General features: G+C 41.7%; 1 protein-coding gene across 4 annotated transcripts in view; it reads right to left on the minus strand.

The window, feature by feature from the left end:
- LOC133578202 (nitric oxide synthase 1-like) overlaps window positions 1–12,013 on the minus strand; it is a 199,766-nt gene that overhangs the window by 93,848 nt on the left and 93,905 nt on the right. For all 4 annotated transcript variants that reach the window (XM_061932433.1, XM_061932425.1, XM_061932451.1 and 1 more), the window contains exons 5-6: window positions 8,882–9,044; window positions 8,715–8,806 (exon numbers count right to left, since the gene is read on the minus strand). In XM_061932433.1, coding sequence (XP_061788417.1) covers window positions 8,715–8,806; window positions 8,882–9,044 — 255 coding nt within the window. The remainder of the gene's footprint in view (window positions 1–8,714; window positions 8,807–8,881; window positions 9,045–12,013) is intronic.

Below are 12,013 nucleotides of genomic sequence, written 5' to 3' on the forward strand. Positions count from 1 at the left end.
GATAGACAGACAACATTCACACACTAGGGACCAATTTAGTGTTGCCAATCAACCTATCCCCAGGTGCATGTCTTTGGAGGTGGGAGGGGCCTATCCCCAGGTGCATGTTTTTGGAGGTGGGAGGAAGCCGGAGTACCCGGAGGGAACCCACGCAGTCACGGGGAGAACATGCAAAGTCCACACAGAAAGATCCCGAGCCCGGGATTAAACTAAGGACTACTCAGGACCTTCGTATTGTGAAGCACATGCACTAACCCCTCTTCCACCGTGCTGCCCTATATCATATTTGCCAACCTTGAGACCTCCGATTTCGGGGGGTGGGGGGAGGGGGTGGGGGTGGGCGTGGTTGGGGGCGTGGCTAAAAGGGGAGGAGTATATTTACAGCTAGAATTCACCAAGTCAAGTATTTCATATATATATATATATATATATATATATATATATATAAAAGAAATACTTGACATTCAGTGAATTCTAGCTATATATATATATATATATATATATATATATATATATATATATATATATATATATATAAAATAAATACTTGAATTTCAGTGTTCATTTATTTACACATATACACACACATAACACTCATCTACTCATTGTTAAGTTAAGGGTTGAATTGTCCATCCTTGTTCTATTCTCTGTCACTATTTTTCGAACCATGCTGAACACCCTCTCTGATGATGCATTGCTGTGTGGCACGCACAAAAGTGCTTTCATCAAATGCACTAGATGGCAGTATTGTCCTGTTTAAGAGTGTCACAACATTGCTGTTTACGGCAGACGAACTGCTTTACGGTATACAAAAAAGTGACTGCTGTTGTTGTGTGTTGTTGCCGCGCTGGGAGGACGTTAATGAAACTGCCTAACAATAAACCCACATAAGAAACCAAGAACTCGCCCTCCATTATTCTATAGTTATAACTTGATTGGGCAGGTACGCTTTTTTATATTGTGGAGGACCTGAGTCCGCCTGAATTTCGGGAGATTTTCGGGAGAAAATTTGTCCCGGGAGGTTTTCGGGAGAGGCGCTGAATTTCGGGAGTCTCCCGGAAAATCCGGGAGGGCTGGCAAGTATATACAGTCGTGCTCATAAGTTTACATACCCTGGGAGAATTTATGATTTCTTGGCCATTCTTCAGAGAATATGAATGATAACACAAAAACCTTTCTTCCACTCATGCTTAATGGTTGTGTGTAGCTATTTATTGGCAAACAACTGTGTTTACTCTTTTTAAATCAAAAGGACAAAAGAAAGTACCCAAATGACCCTGATCAAAAGTTTACATACCCCAGTGACTTTGATCTGATAACATGCACAAAAGTGGACACAAACAGGTTTGAATGGCTAATCCATACTTGCCAACCTTGAGACCTCTGATTTCGGGAGGTGGGGGGTTGGGGGCGGGGCGTGGTTAAGAGGGGAGGAGTATATTGACAGCTAGAATTCACCAAGTCAAGTACTTCATATATATATATGTATATATATATATACACATCCTGAAAATATGCAAACAAAACAGTGTTTGGATAATTGATACTTCAAACTTGCATAAATACATTTTAAGGAATATAACATAACTTGGCTTCTGAGAGCTTCAAAATGTAATGAATAAAATGCTAAAGTTGTTGATAAACAAGCAATTATTTTAATAATTAAATATGGTCATTTTAAATAAATTATTATGATAATTTAAAATTAATTATTTCAAATATGTTTATTTTAATGTATAATTCTATGGCTGGATGTAATAAGGAGTCGGAAAAAATAAAAAAATAAAAATACAATTAATTTTGATGTTTTTAGCAAAATATAGTAAAAATTTATTTTTTTTATTCATTTTTTTAATTAATAAATACATTTATTTTTAGGTAAGATAAACATAATAACACAATTTATCTCTAGTCTGGATAATTTAGTTCTTGTCACCCTGTTGTCCTCCCGTCGTGAAAAAAGGCTGTCCTCACTCAGGTCCGCATGGAGCTGAGGGGGCGTGGCCTCCAGCTCCGGCTGAAAATCGGGAGATTTTCGGGACAATATTTGTCCCGGGAGGTTTTCGGGAGAGGTGCTGAATTTCGGGAGTCTCCCGGAAAATTCGGGAGGGTTGGCAAGTATGGGCTAATCAAGGTTCCAAAATCTCCACCTGTGACATGTTTGTTTGTAATTAATGTGTGTGTATAAAAGGTGAGTGAGTTTCTGGGCTTCTGACAGACCATTGCATCTTTCATCCAGTGTTGCACACATGATTTTGGATTCTGAGTCAAAATAATTGTCAAAGGATCTGTGAGAAAAGGTCATTGAACTGCATAAAACAGGAAAGGGGTATAAAAAGATATCCAAGGAATTGAGAATGCCAATCAGCAGTGTTCAAACGCTGATTAAGAAGTGGAAAATGAGGGATTCAGGTAGACCGGCAAAGATTTCAGCCACAACTGCCAGGAAAATTGTTCGAGATGCAAAGAAAAATCCACAAATAACTTCAGCTGAAATACAGGACTCTCTGAAAAATTGCGGTGTGGCTGTTTCAAGATGCACAATAAGGAGGCACTTGAAGAGAAATGGGCTGCATGGTCGAGTGGCCAGAAGAAAGCCATTTCTGCGCAAATGTCACAAAGTATCCCGCTTACATTACGCCAAACAGCACAGAGACGAGCCTCAAAACTTCTGGAACAAAGTAATTTGGAGTGATGAGACTAAAATGTAACTTTTTGACTACTCGACCATGCATGAGTGGAAGAAAGGTTGTTGTGTTATCATTCACATTCTCTGAAGAATGGCCAAGAAATCATACATTCTCCCAGGATATGTAAACTTATGAGCACGACTGTATAATCATGTTTACTCTAAATCAGGGGTGCTCATTACGTCGATCGCGAGCTACCGGTCGATCTCGGAGGGTGTGTCAGTCGATCACCAGCCAGGCATTAAAAAAATAGTCCTAAAAATGAGCGATCATAAATCTTCACTATGACGTCACTTTCGTCACTTGATTGACATTCACGGCACCCGAGGGCCTTCTGAGATGACGCTGGCTGCTGCCAGCTCATTAAAATTACCGACTGGAAGGCGAGAAACACTTTATTTCAACAGACTCTGGCGCCGTACCTGTCGTCAAAACTCCAAAGACCGACTGGACAGTTGCACTACCAAAACAAGAGTCTCAGAAAGCTGGCGTGCACAAGCTAGCAAGCTACGGAGTTTGCCGACAATGTATTTCTTGTAAAGTGTATACAAAGGAGTACGGAAGCTGGACAAATAAGATGCCAAAAACCAACCACTTTCATGTGGTATAGGACAGAAAGGAGGACTTTTTTCTCCTCCATTCGAAAATGCGGACGTTTTTAGCACCACTGTCTGATTCCAATCAATGCAAGTCATCAGAATCAGGTAATACACCAACTTATATTCTTGTCTTCATGAAAGAAAGGAATCTATATGTGTTAAACATGCCTGTATTATCTTTAAACACCTTTAACTTATTAATAATATTAACTATATGTATTAAACATGCTTGCATTATCTTTAAACACCTTTAACTTGTTAACAATATTAACTATATGTATTAAACATACTTGCATTATCATTAAACACCTTTAACTTATTAATAATATTAACTATATGTATTAAACATGCTTGTATTATCATTAAACACCTTTAACTTGTTAACAATATTAACTATATGTATTAAATATGCTTGCATTATCTTTAAACACCTTTAACTTGTTAACAATATTAACTATATGTATTAAACATACTTGCATTATCTTTAAACACCTTTAACTTGTTAACAATATTAACTATATGTATTAAACATACTTGTATTATCATTAAACACCTTTAATTTATTAACAATATTAACTATATGTATTAAACATTCTTGTATTATCATTAAACACCTTTAATTTATTAACAATATTAACTGTGTTAAACATGATTGCTTTATCATTAAACACCTTCAATTTATTAACTATATGTGTTAAACATGCTTGCATTATCATTAAACACCTTTAACTTATTAACAAAAACATATATTTCATAAATAAGTAAATATAAATGATATATATGAATGAGGTAGATCCCCACGACTTGATCAATTGAAAAGTAGCTCGCCTGCAGAAAAAGTGTGAGCACCCCTGCTCTAAATAATCCACAGCAACCCTGTGATTAATCAAATTACCGTATTTTCCGCACCATAAGCCGCCCTGGGTTATAAGCCGCGCCTTCAATGAACGGCATATTTCAAAACTTTGTCCACCTATAAGCCGCCCCGTGTTATAAGCCGCATCTAACTGCGCTAAAGGAATGTCAAAAAAACAGTCAGATAGGTCAGTCAAACTTTAATAATATATTAAAAACCAGCGTGATGTGGGCGCGCATGGAGTCGTATATCAACATGGACAGAGCTGCGTGAAAAAAGCCACCCGGCCTCTTCGCGTAAACTTCCCTTAACCACTCGCTCATCTTTTCTTCATCCATCCATCCCTTCGAGTTAGCTTTTATGATGACGCCGGCTGGAAAGGTCTCTTTTGGCAAGGTCTTCCTTTTGAATATCACCATGGGTGGAAGTTTCTGGCCATTAGCATGGCAAGCTAGAACCACAGTGAAGGATGACTTCTCATTCCCTGTGGTGCGAATATTCACCGTACGTGCTCCCGTTGTATCCACAGTGCGGTTCACAGGAATATCAAAAGTCAGTGGAACCTCGTCCATGTTGATAATGTTCTCTGGCCGGATCTTTTTTTCAGCTATCTTGTTTTTACAATATGCACGGAAAGTAGCCAGCTTTTCTTGAAAGTCTTTAGGCAGTTGCTGTGAAATAGTAATCCGTGTGCGGATGGAGAGATTGCGTCTTTTCATGAACCGGAAACCTGTCGCTTAGTAGGAGCCATTTTGTGGTCTTTACAGATGTAAACACACAAAGGAAATGAAACGTGATATCCGCGCGCTTCTTCTTCTTCTACGGGGGCGGGTGGTTGCTTACAGTAGAAGAAGAAGCGCTTCCTGTTCTATGGGGGCGAGTGCTTACCTTGGCGGTTGCTTGCCGTAGAAGAAGAAGCGCTTCCGCTTCTACGGGGAAAAAAGATGGCGGCTGTTTACCGTAGTTGCGAGACCGAAACTTTATGAAAATGAATCTTAATATTAATCCATATATAAAGCGCACCGGGTTATAAGACGCACTGTCAGCTTTTGAGTAAATTTGTGGTTTTTAGGTGCGGCTAATAGTGCGGAAAATACGGTAAAACATTAATTCAAATGACATCAGTACTTAAGATAAAACGATAATTCACACTGTTCAAACTGTTGCTTTTGCACTTTTTTATACAAAACACCTTTTCAAACATTATCTACTATGTCATATTTATATTTAGACCGCCAGCAAAAAGAGGTGCGATTATATTGTTATGGAAACGTTAACTCGGATTATGTTTGGAGATGAGATGTTTGTGTCCTTGGACAACAAGCAGCACGATACATTGATGATAACAAAGTTGCCATTTGTTTGGTCGGTGCTACAAATGAAGACCAGCTGCTGTTTATCAAGAGAAAATGTCCTCCTGGAGGTCAGGAGGCGCTCACTGATAAGTTTGAAGTCGTCATTGCTACAAGTCAAGATGAAGCGTCACAAGCGATTAGGACTCTGCAGGCACAGAGCCACTTCTTTTTGCCTTTTCCTCGACCGGCAAACCGCTGCTTAGAGTCGGAGGCGGAGTTAAGCGGCGGAGAGCGAGCGCCGACAGATGAGGCCAGTGGGTCAAGTCTGGGTGGACGTGTGGAAGATGAACACTTTCTTACTGTTAGAATAATTGTTTCTAAATTATCACACAAACTTTGTGTTACATTGAGGGTCCGGTGAGAAGCAAAAGCTGTTTTTGAAACCTACCAAGAGTAAGGCTCGTAAATCTCCACTTTGTAGGGGAAAAGCAAGATGAAGGTGTTTCTGTTTTCTCTCATGTATGGCAATCAACAGAAAGATATTGTTCTAACCCAGGGGTGCTCACACTTTTTCTGCAGGCGAGCTACTTTTCAATTGATCAAGTCGTGGGGATCTACCTCATTCATATATATCATTTATATTTACTTATTTATGAAATATATGCTTTTGTTAACAAGTTAAAGGTGTTTAATGACAATGCAAGCATGTTTAACAGTTAATATTGTTAAAAAATTAAAGGTGTTTAATGATAATACAAGTATGTTTAATAAATATAGTTAATATCGTTAACAAGTTAAAGGTGTTTAAAGATAATGCAAGCATGTTTAACACATATAGTTAATATTGTTAACAACTTAAAGGTGTTTAAAGATAATACAAGCATGTTTAACACATATAGTTAATATTGTTAACAAGTTAAAGGTGTTTAAAGATAATGCAAGCATGTTTAACACATATAGTTAATATTGTTAATAAGTTAAAGGTGTTTAAAGATAATACAAGCATGTTTAACACATATAGTTAATATTGTTAACAAGTTAAAGGTGTTTAAAGATAATACAAGCATGTTTAACACATATAGTTAATATTGTTAATAAGTTAAAGGTGTTTAAAGATAATGCAAGCATGTTTAACACATTTAGTTAATATTGTTAATAAGTTAAAGGTGTTTAAAGATAATACAAGCATGTTTAACACATATAGTTAATATTGTTAACAAGTTAAAGGTGTTTAAAGATAATACAAGCATGTTTAACACATATAGTTAATATTGTTAATAAGTTAAAGGTGTTTAAAGATAATACAAGCATGTTTAACACATATAGTTAACATTGTTAAAAAAAATTAAAGGTGTTTAATGATAATACAAGAATGTTTAATACATATAGTTAATATTGTTAACAACTTAAAGGTGTTTAAAGATAATGCAAGCATGTTTAACACATATAGTTAATATTGTTAACAAGTTAAAGGTGTTTAAAGATAATACAAGCATGTTTAACACATATAGTTAATATTGTTAACAAGTTAAAGGTGTTTAAAGATAATACAAGCATGTTTAACACATATAGTTAATATTGTTAATAAGTTAAAGGTGTTTAAAGATAATACAAGCATGTTTAACACATATAATTAACATTGTTAAAAAAAATTAAAGGTGTTTAATGATAATACAAGAATGTTTAATACATATAGTTAATATTGTTAACAAGTTAAAGGTGTTTAAAGATAATACAAGCATGTTTAACACATATAGTTAATATTGTTAATAAGTTAAAGGTGTTTAAAGATAATACAAGCATGTTTAACACATATAATTAACATTGTTAAAAAAAATTAAAGGTGTTTAATGATAATACAAGAATGTTTAATACATATAGTTAATATTGTTAACAAGTTAAAGGTGTTTAAAGATAATGCAAGCATGTTTAACACATATAGTTAATATTGTTAACAAGTTAAAGGTGTTTAAAGATAATACAAGCATGTTTAACACATATAGTTAATATTGTTAATAAGTTAAAGGTGTTTAAAGATAATACAAGCATGTTTAACACATATAGATTCCTTTCTTTCATGAAGACAAGAACATAAGTTGGTGTATTACCTGATTCTGATGACTTGCATTGATTGGAATCAGACAGTGGTGATGATAACGTCCGCATTTTCGAATGGAAGAGAAAAAAAAAGTCTTCCTTTCTGTCCAATACCACATGAAAGTGGTTGGTTTTTGGCATCTTATTTGTCCAGCTTCGGTACTCCTTTGTATACACTTTACAAGAAATACATTGTCGGCAAACTCCGTAGCTTGCTAGCTTGTGCACGCCAGCTTTCTGAGACTCTTATTTTGTTAGCGCAACTGTGCAACTGTGCAGTCGGTCTTTGGAGTTTTGACGACAGGTACGGCGCCAGAGTCTGTTGAAATAAAGTGTTTCTCGCCTTCCAGTCGGTAATTTATAGTGACTCAGTGGCCTAGTGGACTGACTCAGTGGCCTAGTGGTTAGAGTGTCCGTCCTGAGATCGGTAGGTTGGGAGTTCAAATCCCGGCCGAGTCATACCAAAGACTATAAAAATGGGACCCATTACCTCCCTGCTTGGCACTCAGCATCAAGGGTTGGAATTGGAGGTTAAATCACCAAAATGATTCCCGGGCGCAGCCACCGCTGCTGCCCACTGCTCCCCTCACCTCCCAGGGGGTGATCAAGGGTGATGGGTCAAATGCAGAGAATAATTTCGCCACACCTAGTGTGTGTGTGACAATCATTGGTACTTTAACTTTAACTTTAACTTTAAGATTCATGATCGCTCATTTTTAGGACTATTTTTTTAATGCCTGGCTGGTGATCGACTGACACACCCTCCGAGATCGACCGGTAGCTCGCGATCGACGTAATGAGCACCCCTGTTCTAATCCAAGGACTTCAAAGCGGAGAGATGGCAGGATCTGCCCAATTTCCAGACGAACTCTTTTTGAACTATCTTACGAACTCTTTTTGAACTGACCTTTTTTTGTGAATTGTTTACGACCTTTTCTGTGAACTTTTTGCGACCTTTGTCCTTTGGAAACAGCGGTGACCATGTGGTCGGGGAGGGTCCAAAATAAAAGAAGGAGGCGTGCAATCTTTTGGCAGAGCGTGCAGAGATACTGTGCAAGGGTACGGTGTACAGACGACTCTCCTCAATATTGAGTCCAAATTGAATTCTGTCTCTGTTTAATTCTTTGCCTCCTGTCTTGTTTAATAGATGTCATCAGTGTTTGAACTTGACACTTACCTCAGGTTGCCCTTGTTGGTGGCATACTTGATGTGGTTGCAGATGTAGTTGTACATTCCGTGAGCTGTTGTGCAATCCCTCGCGTCAAAAACCTGTAATGATCACGAGACAGCCTCGTTTTAAACGGCATTACAGGCAGTGTGGAGTGATATTATACTGGTCAGCACCTGCAGTTTGGACCACTGGATCCTTCCAACACAGCGGGCGGCGTTCCTCCATGCGTGCTTGGCTCCGTATATTAGCTCCGTGTCTTTGAGCACGTACGTTCCCGAGGCCTCGATCTCCTTGGTGACCTCCTCCAACCGGTCCGTGTGGGCCTTGGAGCCATACCTGCAGTCAACACATGAACCTATGTTATTTTAGATACTGTAGCTAATAATCCAGCATAGGGTTGTACGGCACACCTGTAGTAGTATAGTACCGCGATACTAAAGAATCATATTCTGTACTATACCTCCGCTGAAAAGTATCAGTACTAAATTTGTGGTATTGTCCAAAACTAATGTAAAGTATCAAAGAACAGAATAATATGTGATTGTGGAGGGGGGCATGGCCTGCGGGCCTGCCGCGGAACTGGGTGTTGCCAGGGCCGGCCTCGAAGACAGCGACAAGTGCGTAGATGGCCCAGGTGGGCCTTGTTATCTAATCACCTGTCACCTTTATTAGCAGCAGCCGTGACGAGACGAGTAGTTGGAGTTGGAGGTGCTGCTGAGCGGACGCAGGCAAATGTAGAGGTTGCCCAAACTAATGTAAAGTATCAAACAACAGAATAATATGTGATTGTGGAGGGGGGCGTGGCCTGCATGCCTGCCGCGGAACTGGGTGTTGCCAGGACCCGGCCTCGAAGACAGCGACAGGTGCGTAGATGGCCCAGGCGGGCCTTGTTATGTAATCACCTGTCGCCTTTATTAGCAGCAGCCGTGACGAGACGAGTAGTTGGAGTTGGAGGTGCTGCTGAGCGGACGCAGGCAAATGTAGAGGTTGCCCAAACTAATGTAAAGCATCAAACAACAGAATAATATGTGATTGTGGATGGGGGGCGTGGCCTGCGGGCCTGTCGCGGAACTAGGTGTTGCCAGGACCCGGCCTCGAAGACAGCGACAGGTGCGTAGATGGCCCAGGTGGGCCTTGTTATCTAATCACCTGTCAACTTTATTAGCAGCAGCCGTGACGAGACGAGTAGTTGGGAGTTGGAGGTGCTGCTGAGCGGACGCAGGCAAATGTAGAGGTTGCCCAAACTAATGTAAAGTATCAAACAACAGAATAATATGTGATTGTGGAGGGGGGCGTGGCTTGCGGGCCTGCCGCGGAACGGGGTGTTGCCAGGGCCTTGAAGACAGCGACAGGCGCGTCGATGGCCCAGGTGGGCCTTTTTATCTAATCACCTGTCGCCTTTATTAGCAGCAGCCGTGACGAGACGAGTAGTTGGAGTTGGAGGTGCTGCTGAGCGGACGCAGGCAAATGTAGAGGTTGCCCAAACTAATGTAAAGTATCAAACAACAGAATAATATGTGATTGTGGATGGGGGGCGTGGCCTGCGGGCCTGCCGCGGAACTGGGTGTTGCCAGGACCCGGCCTCGAAGACAGCGACAGGTGCGTAGATGGCCCAGACGGGCCTTTTTATCTAATCACCTGTCGCCTTTATTAGCAGCAGCCGTGACGAGACGAGTAGTTGGAGTTGGAGGTGCTGCTGAGCGGACGCAGGCAAATGTAGAGGTTGCCCAAACTAATGTAAAGTATCAAACAACAGAATAATATGTGATTGTGGATGGGGGGCGTGGCCTGCATGCCTGCCGCGGAACGGGGTGTTGCCAGGACCCGGCCTCGAAGACAGCGACAGGTGCGTAGATGGCCCAGGTGGGCCTTGTTATCTAATCACCTGTCAACTTTATTAGCAGCAGCCGTGACGAGACGAGTAGTTGGAGTTGGAGGTGCTGCTGAGTAGACGCAGGCAAATGTAGAGGTTGCCCAAACTAATGTAAAGTATCAAACAACAGAATAATATGTGATTGTGGAGGGGGGGCGTGGCCTGCATGCCTGCCGCGGAACTGGGTGTTGCCAGGACCCGGCCTCGAAGACAGCGACAGGTGCGTAGATGGCCCGGGCGGTCCTTGTTATGTAATCACCTGTCGCCTTTATTAGCAGCAGCCGTGACGAGACGAGTAGTTGGAGTTGGAGGTGCTGCTGAGCGGACGCAGGCAAATGTAGAGGTTGCCCAAACTAATGTAAAGTATCAAACAACAGAATAATATGTGATTGTGAAGGGGGGCGTGGCCTGCATGCCTGCCGCGGAACTGGGTGTTGCCAGGACCCGGCCTCGAAGACAGCGACAGGTGCGTAGATGGCCCGGGCGGGCCTTGTTATGTAATCACCTGTCGCCTTTATTAGCAGTAGCCGTGACGAGACGAGTAGTTGGGAGTTGGAGGTGCTGCTGAGCGGACGCAGGCAAATGTAGAGGTTGCCCAAACTAATGTAAAGTATCAAACAACAGAATAATATGTGATTGTGGATGGGGGGCGTGGCCTGCGGGCCTGCCGCGGAACTGGGTGTTGCCAGGACCCGGCCTCGAAGACAGCGACAGGTGCGTAGATGGCCCAGGTGGGCCTTGTTATCTAATCACCTGTCACCTTTATTAGCAGCAGCCGTGACGAGACGAGTAGTTGGAGTTGGAGGTGCTGCTGAGCGGACGCAGGCAAATGTAGAGGTTGCCCAAACTAATGTAAAGTATCAAACAACAGAATAATATGTGATTGTGGAGGGGGGCGTGGCCTGCGGGCCTGCCGCGGAACTGGGTGTTGCCTGGGCCGGCCTCGAAGACAGCGACAGGTGTGTAGATGGCCCAGGCGGGCCTTTTTATCTAATCACCTGTCGCCTTTATTAGCAGCAGCCGTGACGAGACGAGTAGTTGGAGTTGGAGGTGCTGCTGAGCGGACGCAGGCAAATGTAGAGGTTGCCCAAACTAATGTAAAGTATCAAACAACAGAATAATATGTGATTGTGGATGGGGGGCGTGGCCTGCATGCCTGCCGCGGAACGGGGTGTTGCCAGGACCCGGCCTCGAAGACAGCGACAGGTGCGTAGATGGCCCGGGCGGGCCTTGTTATGTAATCACCTGTCGCCTTTATTAGCAGCAGCCGTGACGAGACGAGTAGTTGGAGTTGGAGGTGCTGCTGAGCGGACGCAGGCAAATGTAGAGGTTGCCCAAACTAATGTAAAGTATCAAACAACAGAATAATATGTGATTGTGGAGGGGGGCGTGGCCTGCGGGCCTGCCGCGGAACTGGGTGTTGCCAGGACCC

Source organism: Nerophis lumbriciformis, linkage group LG03 (assembly GCF_033978685.3).
Source record: "Nerophis lumbriciformis linkage group LG03, RoL_Nlum_v2.1, whole genome shotgun sequence".
In the NCBI taxonomy this organism is placed as follows: domain Eukaryota; kingdom Metazoa; phylum Chordata; class Actinopteri; order Syngnathiformes; family Syngnathidae; genus Nerophis; species Nerophis lumbriciformis.